This window comes from Myxocyprinus asiaticus, chromosome 42 (assembly GCF_019703515.2).
Source record: "Myxocyprinus asiaticus isolate MX2 ecotype Aquarium Trade chromosome 42, UBuf_Myxa_2, whole genome shotgun sequence".
NCBI classification, from domain to species: Eukaryota; Metazoa; Chordata; class Actinopteri; order Cypriniformes; family Catostomidae; genus Myxocyprinus; species Myxocyprinus asiaticus.
In genome coordinates, this window is record NC_059385.1 from 10,367,109 (window position 1) to 10,387,485 (window position 20,377).

General features: G+C 38.2%; 2 protein-coding genes across 21 annotated transcripts in view; one reads left to right on the top strand and one right to left on the bottom strand.

Annotated features, from left to right (window-relative positions):
* Positions 1-20,377, top strand: part of LOC127432392 (spartin-like) — a 471,452-nt gene that overhangs the window by 78,815 nt on the left and 372,260 nt on the right. The gene's annotated exons all lie outside the window — the stretch shown is intronic.
* Positions 1,080-20,377, bottom strand: part of LOC127432386 (neurobeachin-like) — a 169,098-nt gene continuing 149,800 nt past the window's right edge. For 16 of the 20 annotated variants that reach the window (XM_051683394.1, XM_051683398.1, XM_051683401.1 and 13 more), the window contains 17 exons: positions 19,942-20,059; positions 19,740-19,842; positions 19,403-19,518; positions 19,150-19,262; positions 16,963-17,103; positions 16,548-16,667; positions 16,305-16,457; positions 15,885-16,052; positions 13,783-13,872; positions 12,839-13,031; positions 12,609-12,680; positions 8,560-8,715; positions 8,241-8,411; positions 6,294-6,395; positions 4,631-4,827; positions 4,389-4,540; positions 1,080-2,847 (listed from right to left, as the gene is read on the bottom strand). In XM_051683394.1, coding sequence (XP_051539354.1) covers positions 2,757-2,847; positions 4,389-4,540; positions 4,631-4,827; positions 6,294-6,395; positions 8,241-8,411; positions 8,560-8,715; positions 12,609-12,680; positions 12,839-13,031; positions 13,783-13,872; positions 15,885-16,052; positions 16,305-16,457; positions 16,548-16,667; positions 16,963-17,103; positions 19,150-19,262; positions 19,403-19,518; positions 19,740-19,842; positions 19,942-20,059 — 2,256 coding nt within the window. In that variant the 3' untranslated portion in view covers positions 1,080-2,756. The remainder of the gene's footprint in view (positions 2,848-4,388; positions 4,541-4,630; positions 4,828-6,293; positions 6,396-8,240; positions 8,412-8,559; positions 8,716-12,608; positions 12,681-12,838; positions 13,032-13,782; positions 13,873-15,884; positions 16,053-16,304; positions 16,458-16,547; positions 16,668-16,962; positions 17,104-19,149; positions 19,263-19,402; positions 19,519-19,739; positions 19,843-19,941; positions 20,060-20,377) is intronic. The other 4 variants (XM_051683402.1, XM_051683393.1, XM_051683392.1 and 1 more) reach the window with 1 other exon arrangement.

Sequence of the window (20,377 nt, forward strand, 5' to 3'; positions counted from 1 at the left end):
ATCTCTTGTGATCATCTGCCAACATCACTCTCCACTTGGGGTAGTGGATTACGCATCCTCCAGTTGGGATTTAATTCGGGGCAGACTTCAACCATGTTTATTCCAAATATAACAAGTAGAGCTGTCAATCGATTTAAATTTTTGAATGTATTGCATAAAATGCAATTAAAATTTTTGAATTAATAGATTTATAAGGGCTTTTCTAAGTATGTGTCATAGTACACATGCCTCAGATGCTTTTGGAGCATCTCACTTTGGTTGGGTTGTCATAAACAGTGTTTTTAGGTCGCTGTGTCAAGTTAAACGTAGTTTGAAAAAGACGTCTCGAGACACCTGCATTCAGAACTGCGCTCCATCCAGCTGTATTTCAATGCAAGAATGCGTCCGCATCTTGTGCTGTCATGAGTTTGGTTTGATCTCTGTACAGCTGTACGTTGCCTGCATAGCTGGAGTTTCGCTTACTGCCCCCTGCTGAATACAGGTTGTATATCTAGCTTGAAATGGTAGACCACAGCAAATATTTTTGCTTACCCATTTGCTCCAGCAGCAAAAGAAAATCCACTATTACATTTCCTCAACTTTCCACAAGATGAAAAAATAGAGAGCAGTGAATTATGACAGTCAGAAGAGAGAAAGGTGCCAAATTTACAGTCATCCCTCACCTCAACAGCTGTATTAGAAACTGTGCTGCGGTAACTTTTTTCCCCCAGGGTAATCAAAGCATTGTGTTTTAAATTTACACAATTAATTATATATATATATATATATATATATATAAAGAGTATTATTTATGTTTGGTGTAGCAAATTGCTAAAAAAGTGCTAAAAATGAATGTAATTAATATTAATTAAATAGCACAATAAGACAACTGGAGCAACTACTCAGAAATGAGTAACTAATCCTCTAAAAAGAATAATTAACCATCAACAATCAGCAACATTACCCTTTTTCAACTTTAAACCAACAGCAGTGATCTGCCATACTAACAGTGACAAAATACTTCCACTCAAATTGAATTAACTCATGAGGTTGACAACCTCTATTCATGACACTGTGAAGAATGAAAAGTACCTCAAAAAGATGTTTTGGTTTGTTTTATTGTAAATACGACAAAAAGGAAACAATTTTATTTTACAGTTATTGATCTATATATTGGCATGAATTAATATTTAAACATTTTTGAGAGACACCTGTGAGATATTCTGGCTTGTTCAAGTTTCAGCAAATGCATGAGACAGTAGATGGGGACTGAATTTAAAAATTACATTTGAATCTAAATAAATCCTCCTTTATTTACTTCCTGCCAATACACTATGCCTCTCCTCTCCACAAACAAAATGAAAATAAAATAAATTAAAATAATTAAATGCAATTATCATAATCAGACACACTGTGCATAAGAAACAAACAAAAGATTTTTAAGCAAATGTACAAATCATATCAAATATACAGTACTGACCACTCACCTACAAGGAGACAGCCCTGCACGTTATGAATGCTCTGCTGTCTCACATATATATTCACATCCATGGCCAATGACAAGGCAAATAAACACATTCTTTGCATAATTTATTTATACTTCATTTATTAACTTCAAGCTCCCAGCTGACTATTAATAACACCTCAAATGTAGTAAACAACAACATTGAAGTATTCAGTGTTTCACCTGTGATTGAAAAATGTCCTTTTTTACTCTCTTCTCTTACTTTTTTTTTTCCAAAGGAGGATGAAAATAAAGGTCTCAGTTTTTGTATATCCACATTTCAAATATCTCTTATTCCACATATTAAACAGAGTTTCTGCAGTCACTATTGGCTTCAAGGATATTGCTTACTGTGGCTGTGGTTGTACAACGTAATCCTCACATATGATTATAATATGAATTCTTTAAATACAACAAACATTAATGCACAAATTATACAAAGGAGAATGGGCCTAAAGTTTGATTGAAAAAAAAAACATTGATAAGTTATGGGATGTCACTGGTGCAAAGTGTTTGATACAAAAAACCCATTAACATTAATAATTTTTTTCTCATAAATAATCAAATGTGTGTGTGAGAAGTGTGTGAGGGTTTCTTTTTTTGTTGCTTTTTTCTCCTCTTAGTTTTTTTTTTTTTTTGGCCTGCTTACATGCCTGGCTTTCCTAATCGTCACATTATTTACATATATGACAAAACAATTACCAAATATACAAAGAGGAAAGAGAAGCTTGTTTCCTGTATGATAGTTCACTTCCTCCCTATAAATCAGCAGGCCTTCATCTATAATCATTGAAAGCGTAATCATTTCATTGGAACTACACAATATCTTACAGCAAGTCATTAATAAATTAAAAGTGATGGGATCTTCCGTAATTTAGAGCGAGCGGGAAGTATGATTTTTATCCCATCGTAGTAAAGAACAGCAAAGCTGCAGTTGGTATTTACAAAGATTAAGTTCACAGCTGCGTCTCAATCCCCTCCCAGACCCCCCCAAACCCCTCCAAAAATCTGTTTTGTTGCCGTTTTATCTCAAAGCCTCTTCTGTTTGGGTACAGTCCATCCAGTACAGCTGTCCTCCAGGTCCTGTTTGAGTATGATGATGTTTGCAGACAAAAGGACTTTAGGCAACTCATCATAGTAAGTGGGGAGTGAAGGACAAGCCTAAAGGTCTACGTTACATTAGAGATATGTCTTGTGGCACACCGTCAACTGTCTAGCAGGAAATGACCTCGACCTTCTCGCTGCTTTAACTGTGGGCTTTCTTTGTTCTGTCTCAGTATCTGTTCTGATGTTCGTAATGCCACCGATTGAAATCAATGTTAAACGCCACAATGCTGCCCGATGCCATCCCAGTGATCAAAGTCCTGAAAACATATAGAAATTTAAATAATTAAAGAGAAGAAATTATATATGTAAAGGATAAGGCATGCTCAGTTGGTCAATATTGCAAAATAAACCCCTTCATCAGGACTGGCTGACTGTATATTATCATACTTATAGCGTGATAATAAATCATAATGCATTCATTAATCATAAAAATGCAGCATAAATCAGTTTCCTTACACAGTTTAGTGGTTATTATACAACAATATTTGAATGCATAATGCCATCTTAAACCAATAAGAATCAAGTATTTCAGAGAGCTGTTATAATAAATCTAAATATACTGTATATTAATGTAAATTACTGCCAAAAACATTAACTGACGAAGGGTTTTTTGATTTTGTCCACGAATACTGTTGATGAAAACATGACGGTGAAAAAAAAAAAAATCTGTAAAATATAAAAAATGCAATACCACGTTTTTTTTTTAAAGAAAGAAAAAAATCTAGCAAGAATTTATTCAAATAATCCAGTCATAGTATGTTGGGGATTTCCGCACTTTACATAATATTACAACTTAAGTACATCTGCAAAGACAATTAAGGGACTGAACAGGTGAACTTTAACTAAATTACTTGCTAGTCAGAATGTTTAACTTGCGTTGTGAATACGCCGTTTCCTTAAAACGCGCTACACTTAACGCAATATCCTAAAAACTGTCTATACATGAGGAAATCGCAACAGAGTAACTTCAAGAAAGTAGCTAATACTTCATTATATTCATTATATGCCATCATATCAGGATCTCAGATTATAAGGACAGTTTTCATATTAATCGTTAATTTGTTCGATACATGTTTCAATAATTGTAAGAAGTTCATAATTTTTTTTTCTCAATATTTCAATATTTGGTTAAAGTTGACTTAAATGATATGCAATTTTAGTCAGAGTAAAATGTACTAAAATTAACCAATATGACATGATGAAATACTGACTAAATATACAGGACATTTTCATCAAAAGACAAAAATTATAAATTAATTCATGTCAACTACATCATATAAAAGTTTTAATATCATATAATGTAATTTTCATTTAAATTGTCATCCCATCATCCAGTGGAGTAGCCATGGGTGGTGTAATTTGTGTAGACCCAGGCTCAGCCAGAATATTAGATATTATTTTTTGACTTAAAGTATATATTTATAAAATAGTTAAAAAAATCCATAAATTCTGATTTCTAAAAAAGTGAAAGAACTGTTTGAATGCAGCGCTTCTCTGTTATTAAAGAAAATGTAGTAAAAAAAAAAAAAAAAAAAAAAAAAAAATTTGAGCAAAAACTTGGCCCATCCACTTTCATTAAGGCCCACCCAAAAGTAATTTCCTAGCTACACTCTTGCCGTCATAACAGTCATCATTCTTTTTTTGTAATTTTTAGCCTTTTTATTATTTATAGGACAGTTAAGAGAGGACAAGAAATTATAAGGAACGAGATCAGATTACGACGCAAGTCGGATATAAACTTGTGTCGCCGCATATGAGCACCATAGCTTAACAGGTCAGAGTGTTCAAGTGTGCTCACCTCTGGTCATGGGACAGGTCCATAGCCCTGATACCTGCATCACAACCCGGGTAAATATACAGCTGCTTAAAGTCACAGGCTTGCCACACTTCAACAACACCGTTATCACCTCCTGATACCAGATTCTGTCCGTCACTGCTCAACAGAATGGCCTGGTGGAGAGATCAAGAGAAAATGAGATAAATACAGTGAATATGTATTATGTGAACTTGAAAATGTCTGTCACATATGTCTCCTCTTACACGTGTGGAGTCATTAATCTCCATCTGTGCCAGCAGTTTTCCATTAATGCTGAAGTTACAGAACTGTCCTCTCTCATAGTAGATGATACAGTGGCCCTCACTGGACACAGAGATCAGACGGGGCTGGATACAGTTCTCAGGGCCCTCCAGGGCCCGCAGTAAATCGCCTGTGATGGTGTGCACCAAACATGGGCCCTCTGTAAAACAAGACAAAAGCAATACAAATTCACAATTTTGGCCAGTGTTGAAAAAGTTACTCAAAAAAAAGTAGCACACTACAATATACTAATTATCAAAATATGTTATCAGATTACTGTTAACTTCACAGAAAAAGTAATCACATTTCTAATTACTTTACTTTTAAGTTACTTTCCAAAACACCTTTATAGGAAACTTTGTGTTCTTTCGCTCAATGAATTCAAAATAATGTCTTTAATTCCTCCTCGTACATTGACGTACACAAGTCATACACACAGCACCACATGTTTTTCCCTTACAATTACTCACTATTGGGTGCACGCCCCTTCAGCTATCACAGAAATGCAAAAATACTTAAATATTAACATAATTCATGTTTTAAACATCTTCTGCATAAATACAAATATTTTTTTAAATATGTATAACCCAAGAAATGTACTTAAAAGTAATTAATTGAAAACCATTAACTGTAATATGATTACGACAATTTAAAGGAATAGTTCACCCAAAAATGAAAATTCTCTCATCATTTACTCACCATTAGGCCATCCCAGATGTGTATGACTTTTTCATCTGCTGAACTCAAATGAAGATTTTTTAGTAGAATTTCTCAGCTGTTTTGGTCCATACATTGCAAGTGAATGGGTGCCAAAATTTTGAAGCTCCAAAAATCACAAGAATCAGCATAAAAGTAATCCATAAAACCCCAGTAGTTTAATCCATGTCTTCTGAAGCGATATGATAGGTGTGGGTGAGAAACAGATATATATTTAAGTCCTTTTTTTTACTATACATTCTCCTCCATGCTCAGTCAATCTCCACTTACACTTTCAAACTCTTCTTCTTGTGTTTTTGGTGATTCACATTCTTTATGCATATCGCCCCCTACTGGGCAGGGAGAACAATTTCTTCCAAAAAAGGACTTAAATATTAATTCTCACCACACCTATCATATCACTTCTGAAGATATGGATTAAAACACTTGAGTAATATGGATTACTTTTATGATGCCTTTATGTGCTTTCTGGAGCATTAACATTTTTGCACCCATTCACTTGAATTGTATGGTCCTACAGAGCTGAAATATTCTTCTAAAAATCATAATTTGTGATCTGCAGAAGAAAGCAAGTCAAACACATCTGGGATGGCATGAGGTTGAGTAATGATGAGAGAATTTCCATTTTTGGGTGAACTATCCCTTTATGTAATGTTTTATACTTTACAGTATATTTCATACTAATCAAATTACACAACAATGATACTGGCATATTAAAATAAGCAGTGAAATTTTTGCTTTGTTCTTTGTGTACATTTAAATTTATATATTTACATTTATATTTGAATTCTGATCGAATACCAGGGATCTAGGGTTTAGGATCTCTCATCAAAACCATTACATTACTAAATAAGAAAAGAAAATTTCAGATCTGTAACAGAATGGAAAAGCATGTCCTCTCAGGCTGACCTTTGGCCCCACTGATGACAAGTCCCAGTTCGGCACACACTGACACACACACCACTTCATGGTCATGGCCTGTCAGAACCGCTCTAGGTGCTGGATAATCACCTACAACAAAAGAATTATAGGTTCTGATACACCATATTTTCACAAAAATCATAGTAATAATTTAACAGTAACAACATAACTTGAGGGACAACGGAATTAACATATATTTTATATATATATATACAGGTGCATCTCAATAAATTAGAATGTCATGGAAAAGTTCATTTATTTCAGTAATTCAACTCAAATTGTGAAACTCATGTATTAAATAAATTCAATGCACACAGACTGAAGTAGTTTAAGTCTTTGGTTCTTTTAATTGTGATGATTTTGGCTCACATTTAACAAAAACCCACCAATTCACTATCTCAAAAAATTAGAATATGGTGACATGCCAATCAGCTAATCAACTCAAAACACCTGCAAAGATTTCCTGAGCCTTCAAAATGGTCTCTCAGTTTGGTTCACTAGGCTACACAATCATGGGGAAGACTGCTGATCTGACAGTTGTCCAGAAGACAATCATTGACACCCTTCACAAGGAGGGTAAGCCACAAACATTCATTGCCAAAGAAGCTGGCTGTTCACAGAGTGCTGTATCCAAGCATGTTAACAGAAAGTTGAGTGGAAGGAAAAAGTGTGGAAGAAAAAGATGCACAACCAACCGAGAGAACCGCAGCCTTATGAGGATTGTCAAGCAAAATCGATTCAAGAATTTGGGTGAACTTCACAAGGAATGGACTGAGGCTGGGGTCAAGGCATCAAGAGCCACCACACACAGACGTGTCAAGGAATTTGGCTACAGTTGTCGTATTCCTCTTGTTAAGCCACTCCTGAACCACAGACAACGTCAGAGACGCCTCTGACGTTGTCTGTGGTTCAGGAGTGGCTTACCTGGTCTAAGGAGAAGAAGAACTGGACTGTTGCCCAGTGGTCCAAAGTCCTCTTTTCAGATGAGAGCAAGTTTTGTATTTCATTTGGAAACCAAGGTCCTAGAGTCTGGAGGAAGGGTGGAGAAGCTCATAGCCCAAGTTGCTTGAAGTTCAGTGTTAAGTTTCCACAGTCTGTGATGATTTGGGGTGCAATGTCATCTGCTGGTGTTGGTCCATTGTGTTTTTTGAAAACCAAAGTCACTGCACCCGTTTACCAAGAAATGTTTGGAGCACTTCATGCTTCCTTCTGCTGACCAGCTTTTTAAAGATGCTGATTTCATTTTCCAGCAGGATTTAGCACCTGCCCACACTGCCAAAAGCACCAAAAGTTGGTTAAATGACCATGGTGTTGGTGTGCTTGACTGGCCAGCAAACTCACCAGACCTGAACCCCATAGAGAATCTATGGGGTATTGTCAAGAGGAAAATGAGAATCAAGATACCAAAAAAAGCAGATGAGCTGAAGGCCACTGTCAAAGAAACCTGGGCTTCCATACCACCTCAGCAGTGCCACAAACTGATCACCTCCATGCCACGCCAAATTGAGGCAGTAATTAAAGCAAAAGGAGCCCCTACCAAGTATTGAGTACATATACAGTAAATGAACATACTTTCCAGAAGGCCAACAATTCACTAAAAATGTTTTTTTTTATTGGTCTTATGATGTATTCTAATTTTTTGAGATAGTGAATTGGTGGGTTTTTGTTAAATGTGAGCCAAAATCATCACAATTAAAAGAACCAAAGACTTAAACTACTTCAGTCTGTGTGCATTGAATTTATTTAATACACGAGTTTCACAATTTGAGTTGAATTACTGAAATAAATGAACTTTTGCATGACATTCTAATTTATTGAGATGCACCTGTATATGCACAGAACATTATGTTCTGCAAGATAAATGTCTGGAATTTTGTCAATTAAAGCAATGTTCAGCAGTTAAAGGAAGTAACTCATTCGCATTTGTGTACTCACTGTTGTTGGGATTGTCTCCGATGATGTGGTGTCGTCCGCTCCAGTACCACAGCAGAAGAGTGGCGTCTCGTGAGCCGGAGACAATGTAGCAATCCCCCCCGATGTAGGACTCGGATCGCGCAAGACAAGTCACCACATCCCAGTGACCAAACACAATCTGAGTAAGTTTACCTTAATGCACAGAAACAGACATCACATTGACTATTAAACAGACAAATTCTTAAAATCCATTTTTGTATTAGACAGTGAAAGGCTCTTATGTATTATTCAACATAAAATGAATGTAAAATCATTTTGAACCCACACAAAAGACATGTACCTGTCTCAGTGGAGTAAACACGAAAACTCTTGTCCCAGAAACCACATGCCAGGATGTAGCGGTTGTCTGCTGTCACCACAAAACAGTGCGTGTTGATCTGAATGCTTTGATCCACCAAATCTGTGATCTGCCTTTTACTAATGCCAGAGTTATTTGCTGGAAAAGAAAGTCAGACTGTCAGTACAGGTGTGAAGATTCCAAAGAGATTCAAGATAAACTTAAAGGGATAGTTCACCCAAAAATGAAAATTCTTTCATAATTTACTCACCCTCATGACATCCCAGATGTGTATGGCTTTCTTTCTTCTGCAGAACTCAAAGATTTTTAGAAGAATATCTAATCTCTGTAGTACCTTACAATGCAAGTGAATGGTGACCAAAATGTTGAAGCTTCAAAAAGCACATAAAGGCCGCATAAAGGTAATCCAATAAGACTCCAGTGGTTTAATCCATGTCTTCTGAAGCAATCCAATCAGTTTGGAACAGACCAAAATGTAACTCATTTTTTCACTGTACATCTTGCCTTTGCAATCTCTAGGCACGGTCATGATTTCAAGCTTGATTACAATTCCTAGTGACTGACGTATGCGCAGAGCGCTAGGAAGTGGAATCAAGCTTGAAATAATGATCACAAAGGAGACTGCTGATGTCAAGATTTATAGTGATTAATTTGTTATATTTTGGTCTGTTCTCACCCAAAACCGATTGAATCGCTTCTGAAGACATAGATTAAACCACTGGAATGCTGCCTTTGTGTGCTTTTTGGAGATTCAAAGTTTTGGTCATAATTCACTTACATTGCATGGACGATCAGACCTGAGAAGTTCTAAAAATCTTCATTCGTGTTCTACAGAAGAAATGAAGTCATACACATCTGGGATTGCATGAGGGTGAGTAAATGATATACAAATTTTCATTTTTGGGTGAACTATTCCTTTAAGACTGATTACAGAAGTAATTTTAGGAGTAACAAGTTGAATATCAGAGGCCTTATGAAATGAATCTTTCCTGTTTTGATGTATTTCCTAGTGAAGCAGGAAGTTGGGGTGGGACATAATGATTTTTTTTTCCCTTAATAAAAAAATAGCCAGTGGCCTTTAGTTTGTCACAGCCATGAATCATGATTTGCTCCCTGCTATATATATATATATATATATATATATATATATATATATATATATATATATACACACACACACACACACACACACACACACACACACACACAGTACATTTAGAAACTACTCAGACCCCTTCATTTTTTTCACATTTTGTTATGTTTCAGCCTTATGCTAAAATACTTTAAATTATTTTTTTTCACATCAATCTACACTCCATACCCCATAATGACAAAGCAAAAAAACTGATTTTTGATAACTGCAATTTTATTAAAAAGAAAAAACTGAAATATAACATTGATATAAGTATTCAGACCCTTAACTCAGTACTTAGTTGAAGCACCTTTGGCAGTGACTCCAGCCTCAAGTTTTTGGGTATTATGCGACAACCTTTACACACCAGGATTTGGGGATTTTCTGCCATTCTTCTCTGCAGATCCTCCCAAGCTCTGTCAGGTTGGACGGGGACCATCGGTGGACAGCCATTTTCAGGTCTCTCCAGATGTGTTCGACTGGGTTTAAGTCCAGGCTCTGGCTGGGCCACTAAAAGACATTCACAGAGTTGTCCCTAAGCCACTCTTGCGTTGTCCTGGCTGTGTGCTTAGGGTCATTGTCCTGTTGGAAGGTGAACCTTCAGCCAAGTCTGAAGTCCTGAGAGCTCTGGACCAGGTTTTCATTTAGGATATCTCTGTATTTTGCTGCCTTCAGCTTTCCTTCAACCCTGACCAGTCCCCCAGTCCCTGCCGCTGAAAAACACCCCCACAGCATGATGCACCACCACCATGCTTCACCGTTGGGATGGTACTGCACAGTTGATGAGCAGTGCCTGGTTTCCTCCAGACATGACGCTTGGAATTGAGGCCAAACAGTTCAATCTTCATTTCATCAGACAAGAGAATCTTGTTTCTCACAGTCTGAGAGTCTTTTAGGTGCTTTTTGCAAATTCCAAGCAGGCTTTCATGTGTCTTGCACTGAGGAGAGGCTTCCGTCTGGCCACTCTGCTATAAAGCCCATATTGGTGGAGTGTTGCAGTGATGGTTGTCCTTCTGCAAGATTCTCCTATCTCCACACATGATCTCTGGAACTCAACCAGAGTGACCATCGGGTTCTTGGTCACCTCTTACCAAGGCCCTTCTCCCCAGATTGCTCATTTTGGCTGGGCGCCAGCTCTAGGAAGGCTCTTGGTTATTCCAAATTTCTTTCATTTAAGAATTATGGAGGCCACTGTGCTCTTGGGAACCTTCAATGCAGCCGAACTTTTTTGTAGCCTTCCCCAGATCTGTGCCTCGACACAATCCTGTTCCTTTGACCTCATGGCTTGGTTTTTGCTCTGATATGCATTTTCAACTGTGAGACCTTATATAGACAGGTGTGTGCCTTTCCAAATCATGTCCAATCAATTGTATTTGCCACAGGTGTATTCCAATCAAAGTGTAGAAACATCTCAAAGATGATCCAGAGAAATGGGATGCACCTGAGCTAAATTTCAAGTGTCATAGCAAAGGGTCTGAATACTTATGTCAAGGTGATATTTCATTTTTTTCTTTTTAATAAATTTGCAGTTATAAAAATCTGGTTTTTGCTTTGTCATTATGGGGTATGGAGTGTAGACTCATGTGAGAAAAAAAAATAATTTAAAGCAGGGCTCCAGACTAAAAAATGACTTAGGAGCCATTGGCTCCTTAACTTAAACATTAAGGAGCCAAATGGCTGTTTTTAGTCACCAAATCACATAATTGCTCGATTTAGATTGTTGTTCAGAAACAAGATAGAAAGCAGAAGAAAAGACAGCTGATAACCCATTAATCAGAGGTTTAATAAACAGTACATATAGTTGAGAAGATCCCCTTTTGTCTCATTAATGTTCACACCCCTTTCATAATTTATACAAATATAAGAGGTAAAACATTTTAGTATTTAGTACTGCCCTTCAGAATCTACATAAGCAGATATTTACATAAAGTATAGTATGCATATAGTACTGCGTTTCCTTCCTGAGCATCAATGAATGCTTGCACCTTGTGTAATATTTGTGTATGAGTCCCTCAAGTGTCAAAAGCTGCATCTTATATATATATATATATATATATAAAGTAGTGCGGGACTTTTAATTATAAAGAAGCCCGAAATACACATGGGACTAATATTTTGAATTGTCTGTGCTCCCAGTTGTGAACACACTGACGGATGATTTGCTGAGAAAGTGACTCTGATTCAAACTGCTATCCTGAGCTCCTGAGTTCACTTCACACCTTCGGGTGATTCATGAAAAAGAGTCATTTGGTCATGACTCTCTCGTGCTTTCTGGACTGTGAGCCCTGATAGGTCCAGGGGAAGGGGGGTTCAAAGAGGGGTAGTCTCTGATCCAATGCTTACAGTAGATGGCAGTAAAGCACTACTTTAGCATGCGAACCGCCATTAAAAAAGAAAGACGACGACGACTCTCTCATGCTAGGTTTGTTGTTGCGTGTGGTGCAGCGAGGTCATCACAACAGAACTGGTGAAAAGCGGCTCGAGACACATTGGTGGTGCGCGCTCTAAAGATGCATTCAATAACTCACATGATGACATCTGACAAAACAGCATATGATTGCACACAACCCGACTGTTGCCAATGGTGACTAGATTTTAAATTATTGTCACAATCCATTATTTTTGGTCATATTTGCGACCATTTAATCGCAGTCTGGAGCCCTGATTTAAAGCATTTTAGCATAAGGCTGCAATGTAACAAAATATGAAAATAATGAAGGGGTCTGAATACTTTCTGAATGCACTGTATATATAGCAAATATATCAAGTTAATTTTGTCAGTTGGATGGCCTCAAAGCTAACAGACATAGACTAAAAGCCAATAAATCTCTTTTGATTCATGGGATCTTTAAGTACCTTAATCATATGATCTGATGCTCACATGATCTCATGAACTCACCAATCAGAGAGTCCATCTCAATAGGGAGATGATGAGCCTGTTCTAATGAATATCCCGGAGCACCTCTGAGACCTAGACAAAACATACAAGTAATTGTAAATAAACTCAAACCAAACAATAATAAAGGTCCTTAGGAGACCTCAAATTTTTATAAAATGTTATGTCTGAGAAAATTGCAGGTTGCCTTTGTTCAATTTACTGTATCATACAACAAATGTGCTGTTTCTCACCGACAGTGTTGTGCCAGCGGTTGACGGCGAACAGTCGGCTGCACGTGACGGTGACTGCAGCAGGAATGCTAAGGTGAGGGAGCGTGTTGGCTGCCACATGCGTGACGGGAGAGTTGGAGGGGAATTTTAGCACCATGATCACATCTTGCTGCATCTGATCCTTAAACATCAGAGGACTCTGCGGAAGGAAACACTGATGAGCAGAAAGAGAAAGAGAAAAGGACGAAGAGGAAGGGAGGAATAAGACAAAGGACATTGAGGCAAGTAGAGAGAAAAGGAGAAAGGAAGGGAAAAAGGGAATTAGAAAGGTAAATTACAATGGAGCAAACAAGGTGAACAGAACAGGTTAGGAATCAGGGATGAGGTTTAGGTTCAAGTTTAGGTTGGTTTGGACTGTCGGGAGGAGGGCAGGGGTTTGGCTGATGTGTGTAACATCCTATCCTAAATGCTGTATAAGTGCTGTTCATTGCTAGTTCATATTAACTAAATACAGCCTTATTAAAAAGTGTTTTGTGTCATGTCACACTAGGTAGCCCCATCCACAGTAAAATCTCACTGGTCCAACATCCTGCTTCTCATAGTTTTATATTAAACATGAAAAAATGTCTGATTGGCTGTGATTATGTGGCTTTAACTTTCAGTGAGGACAGTGAAATTACTTGACGCTTGAAAGTTGTCATGTTGCAACTAGTTCACTGTTCACATTCACGTGTCGCAACTAGGACACTGTTATATTAATCTACGTATTGTAAAAGAGATGCAATACAGACATATCAAGATAAAGTACATAATAAATCTAATAACACTATATCAATATAAAAGAGATCTAATATAGATATAAATAAATTAGATGTTATAAACTTCTTAATAAAAGCGGTGTCCAATAAGGTCTTGAAAGTGAGGTATAATAAAAATGTTGAATGGCAAGAAGAGATTTGCCTCACCAGGTGCATGGCGGAGCTGCGTGGAGGGTGAGGCTCTATGAGAAGCTGTGATGGGGCCTGTCCAAATGACTGAATCTGAGCCTCCATTGACTACAGGGATAAAGAGAGAGACAATGAGACAAAGCAAGCTGTTACTACGGATACAATGCTGTTCCAGGACCAGAAACAACAAACAATGTTGATCCAAATACTTGGGTAAATCATGTAGTGAATCTTAGGCTGTAAACATACTCTACGCAATAATGCAAATGTAGATGTCAACACTTCTGTGCGTTCTTGCATTCTAAAGTACAACAGTGTCTGCCCACTTATTTTTCCCATTCGCTTTTTTTTTCCCCATAGGGATTTCATACAGTCCTTCATAAAAGAGTTCTGAGACATGAAACATACCAGCTCTGAGGTAAATTACAACATTTTAAACTGATTTGATGCAAAAAAGTATTTGAGAATCAGACAAAAAGACAAAGGCACAAGACTGTGTTCTTAAAGTCTTTAACAAGGGAATGAACTGCAATCCCATGAAGCACTGTGAATGATGTAACTGAATTAAAAACAATAAAAATTAAAATTAAAACTATTGATTTTAGGGGGCCTGGGTAGCTCAGGGGTAAAGAAGCTGGCTACCACCCCTGGAGTTCACGAATTCGAATCCCAGGGCATGCTGAGTGTCTCCAGCCGGGTCTCCTAAGCAACCAAATTGGCCCGGTTGCTAGGGAGGGCAGAGTCACACGGGGTAACCTCCTCGTGATCGCTATAATGTGGTTCGCTCTCTGTGGGGTGCGTGGTGAGTTGTGCGTGGATGCCGCGGTGGATGGCGTGAAGCCTCCACATGCGCTATATCTCCACGGTAACGCGCTAAATAAGCCACTTGATAAGATGCGTGCATTGACGGTCTCCGTCACCCGGATTGAGGCGAGTCACTACGCCACCACGAAGACTTAAGAGCACACTGGGAATTGGGCATTCCAAATTGGGAGAAAAAGGGTTTTGTTTTAAAAAAAAAAACGATTGTTTTAAAGTTGTTAATTATAAGTATTGAAACAATATATTTCAAGTTTATTGCAAAATATTTAGATATACAAATACTGTATATACGTAGTTTGAGACATACGGAGACCGACTCACTGCATAGCTCTTTTGCCGTGCTTTTTTTGGCCATGAATAGGGATTGGTGAATCTTTCTTACCAGCTCACAGGTAGTTGTTATTTAGCACAAATTCTACTCTTAAACGCGACTTAAAATTATTATTTTTTAACGCAGACCAATGGCTTCAACAGAAGTATATACCATCGACTAACAATCTCTGAGCTCGCAGTAAGGATTTTAAGTTATCATTAAAAATCAATTCTCCTATGGAAAAAATATACTGGATTTTTAATTCCAGAACTGACTGTTACGCTTTATTGTGGTGGTAACAATCTTATTGAAAGGCAACTAGCTATAAAAATGTTGACAGTTTAACTAACTTAAACCAACTTGTTCAGAAAGATTGCTTTTCAAACTATTGCTCCATCATGACAGTTGTAGGCCGCCGCCTTCTTTATTATGGCGGTTGGCAAACCAGCTAAAGGTGCATTACCGCCACGAACTGAACTGCAGTGTGGAACATCGAGGATAGGGAAATTGTTTTTAAATAAATAAAGAGAGATGAAAGCTAAATTCTGTTATATATATTCTTTAAGATATTCCAACAATGCATCATATACTATGTACTGACCAGATGAATATTGCAAAAGAGTTTGTAGGGATGTTGATATTCTAGTTGTTGGCCTGAAAGAGAAAAACGACCATAGAAGACGACAGTTTATGCTAATGCCCACTCTAGCGCCCCTTGTGGCAATGCTGAGAATGCCACATATATGCGTTATGAATTGCATTCCGACACATTTCGAAACATAACGTGTATCTAGAAGCGTTCGCATTCATGCATTTGCGTAAAGTATGTTTCGGACCTTACGCGATTCATGTTCTAGCGTAGAGTATGTTTCGGCCCTTACACAGTTTAAGTAATAAGAGCATTCCACAAAGAATGACAAAATTAACTCTCCCTTGTCTTAAGCTTATTCTCAGTCTTTTTAAATTCCTTTAAGCACTTCCATACCTCTCTGAGCTGGGGGTCGGTGATGGTGTCCAGGTTCACGGAGCCCTCGTAGGAGAAGTAATGGAAAACATTGAGTCCCCTAATGGCCTCTGGTCCTCTCTGCTTGTAGCCGAAGATGAGATCAATCCACTGGTGCAACTGACAGGACACAAATTCACTCTCCAGTGCCTGACATGCCAGAGGACGACAAAGTTAATAGGGGGAAAATCAGGGGTTCAAAAAGAAATTACTGGCCATATTCAGACTTTTATTCTCCACAAATCAGAGTGCTCCATTCAATGAACTGGCCTCGTCTGACTTTGACTCTTGACACATTGAGAAAATTGGCCATATTGGGCTATCAATTCAAATAACTGTTTTAATTGCACACTAATGTGGCCCTGAACAAAGGTGCTTAGACATACAAACAAAATCACTCACCATCCTGTTGATGCGAACAAAGTCCTCTGGTTTTCTGGCCCAGACTGGTAGGTCCACATCACACACTGCTGTTCTGTCCTCTCTCACCCCCAAGTCATATCCACTGCTGTTCACAAACATCTCAGGGAGGTAGTAGAACTCAGGGATCAACTCCTGTTATACAAACAAAAACTTATTGATTTAGACATGTTGGATAAAAATCAATACTGTTTGATCTCAATGCATAAGTTGTTGAAAGCTCACCCTAACGTCAGATGTGTCCCTCTGGCAGCTTCGCCAAGAGCGTGCAATACTGGAAAATGTTCGATCAGGATGGTCAAACTTGTTGTTATTACAATTCAAGAAAAATGTAGTGAAGGGTTCCTGTTATATTGGGAAAAAGACATAAAACACTGGATATAACTGACTGCCCATTTCATCTTCCCTTCTTTAAAGAACATTTCTAAGAATAAGCTATAGCAAACGAAACTTCAATACTTTTTTTTTTTTTTTTTTTACTCAAGTCTAGTAGATGGCACTAAAATCACACATTACAAATAAAATTCGAAAATGTTAAAATCAAAATTTATTTCAGGTCATGTCTTTTTAACAGAATGCAGATTTGTTGATTTTTAACTGAGAATGAATTGAATATAAGTAGACTATAGCAAAGACTTACTATCCTGACAAGCCAGAATAGAGTGGACGCTGCAGTGGAATAGAGTGATGTGTAATGGTGGGGCGGAGTTCCGTCATCCTCCCATGTCTCATAGCGCTCGGCATAGAACACAGCTCGCTTTGGATTCAGGGCTCCAATTGGCTGCATTAACAAACAGAAGAGAGAGAAAGTAATGCTGGTTATTAGATTAACCAAATAACAAAATCATCTATTTAAAAAAAGCTATAACAATCAAAACAGTTTTGTTTTTTTTATCAATTGTTAATAATCATGTGCTTAAAATATATGTGAAATGGTGATATACAGTGCATCTGGAAAGTATTCACAGTGCTTCACTTTTTCCACATTTTGTTATGTTACAGCCTTATTCCAAAATTGATTAAATTCATTATTTTCCTCAAAATTCTACAAATAATACCCCTTAATGACAACGTGAAAGAAGTTTGTTTGAAATCTTTGCAAATGTATTAAAAATAAAAAAACAAAACAAAATCACATGTACATAAGTATTCACAGCCTTTGCTCAATACTTTGTTGAAGCACCTTTGGCACCAATTACAGTCTCAAGTCTTTTTGAGTATGATGCTACAAGCTTGGCACACCTATTTTTGGGAAGTTTCTCCCATTCTTCTTTGCAGGACCTCTCAAGCTCCATCAGGTTGGAAGGGGAGCGTCGGTGCACAGCCATTTTCAGATCTCTCCAGAGATGTTCAATCGGGTTCAAGTCTGGGCTCTGGCCGGGCCACTCAAGGACATTCACAGTGTTGTCCCGTAGCCACTCCTTTGTTATCTTGGCTGTGTGCTTAGGGTCATTGTCCTGTTGGAAGATGAACCTTCGCCCCAGTCTGAGGTCCAGAGTGCTCTGGAGCAGGTTTTCATCAAGGATGTCTCTGTACATTGCTGCATTCATCTTTCCCTCGATCCTGACTAGTCTCCCAGTTCCTGCCGCTGAAAAACATCCCCACAGCATGATGCTGCCACCACCATGCTTCACTGTAGGGATGGTATTGGCCAGGTGATGAGAGGTGCCTGGTTTCCTCCAGACATGACGCTTGCCATTCAGGCCAAAGAGTTCAATCTTTGTTTCATCAGACCAGAGAATTTTGTTTCTCATGGTCTGAGAGTCCTTCAGGTGCCTTTTGGTAAACTCCAGGTGGGCTGTCATGTGCCTTTTACTGAGGAGTGGCTTCCATCTGGCCACTCTACCATACAGGCCTGATTGGTGGAGTGCTGCAGATATGGTTGTTCTTCTAGAAGGTTCTCCTCTCTCCACAGAGAAACGCTGGAGCTCTGTCAGAGTGACCATCGGGTTCTTGGTCACCTCCCTGACTAAGGCCCTTCTCCCCCCATCGCTCAGTTTGGCCGGGCGGCCAGCTCTAGGAAGAGTCCTGGTGTTTCCAAACTTCTTCCATTTATGGATGATGGAGGCCACTGTGCTTATTGAGACCTTCAATGCTGCAGAAATTTTTCTGTACCCTCCCCAGATCTGTGCCTCGATACAATCCTGTCTCGGAGGTCTACAGACAATTCCTTGGACTTCATGGCTTGGTTTGTGCTCTGACATGCACTGTTAACTGTGGGACCTTATATAGACAGGTGTGTGCCTTTCCAAATCATGTCCAATCAACTGAATTTACCACAGGTGGACTCCAATCAAATTGTAGAAACATCTCAAGGATGTTCAGTGGAAACAGGATGCACCTGAGCTCAATTTTGAGTGTCATGGCAAAGGCTGTTAATACTTATGTACATGTGATTTTTTTTCGTTTTTTTATTTTTACTAAATTTGCAAAGATTTCAAACAAACTTCTTTCACATTGTCATTATGGGGTATTGTTTGTAGAATTTTGAGGAAAATAATGAATTTAATCCATTTTGGAATAAGGCTGTAACATAACAAAATGTGGAAAAAGTGAAGCGCTGTGAATACTTTCCGGATGCACTGTAAATACAGTATTATTCTGATAAGTTCAGTAAACATTATCATTTAGTGCATAAAATGGATCTATGTGGTGTTTTTTTTTTTTTTTTAAATTCAAGTCCTTGATGCACTTAAAAAACTGACTTAAGTATCTCTAGATGAATTACTTATGCTACATAAAGACAAGAGAAAAAACATATTATAGTTCAATAGTCCAATAAGTTCCTGATCCACCAGGAGAATGGTTTTCAGCTGGTGTGGCATACCTTTGAGAGATCCCTGAAATTCCCTGGCAATGTGAGGTCTAGGTCCTCAGAGTCGTAGTTCGTGAGGACCCAGGGGAAGACGGGATACTGGTTCAGATCATTATAGGTCCTCCCTAAAAAAAATACAAACACACAATTCTGTGTATGAGCATGTTGTTTGTACATGGACACGATACATGGACCTTCAGTATACTGATTGTTTTACATTGCAAACTGCTAATTTATATAGAAAAGAATAGGCATCTAAACACACCTGCAATCGTGTTGAGGAACATAAGGTACTCAAAGTTTGAGATTTCCCTCCGTTGCCATCTCTGAGTCATGTTAGAAGACTTAAAGAGCTGCCTTGGCGTCGCAAGAGAGATCCGTCTTTAGGAGGAACGGAAAAGTTTAAACAAGGACAATCAATTTATCATTGTCTGATAATAAGAGTTCTATTAACTACCAGTTTATTGGTGGAAATCGGATTTTTCGGATCAGAGAACCACTACGGATCAAACAACCACTAGAACAACTACTTAACATGCTCACTCTGAACTGAAAGATAATCTCATGTCAGAGAGTCTTAAAGTCAATGCCAAAGCCATTACCTTGCCTGAGGGAGGCCATAGCTGGTGCCAACACCCACCCGAGGTAAACTGTACACAACCTTCTTTACTGTGGCTTGATCTGGGAAGTTGAACATGACGGATGCTGTGGAGAGGATAAGATTAAAAAATAACATCATTTAAAAACGTATCCTAAAATTGTCATTGTTTTTTTTGTGGTTTTTTTTGCGTGTTGGGGTCTTACTCCTGTTGGCCATGAAAACTTCCAATCCAGTGTTCTGGAGCAGGTAACGTCGGGAAAAAACTGCTCTGATCTCGCTGAACATCCATTTCCCATGCAGACCCTCAGTGTACGCCAACACCTAACAAATACACACGCAAAGCGTTTACACATTTATTTAAAACTCCAACAAGAGAATTATAAACAAAGAAGACAACATGTTCAATGGAAGACAATGGCAACAAGGATGATCCTGGAATTGACCCTTCGCTAAGCTCTGCTCCCCTTAGTTACGGTTGCTTGCTCTGATAAGCTCTGCAGAACTCCCCACTGGAATGAATGGGAGATTGTCATGGATGCCGTGTTTTTTGGCAAAATATTCTCATAAGTGGAGTGGATAATTTTTTACGTGGGCTGGAATGAAGAGTGACATTGTAATGCTGATTTATCTGAAGTCCTT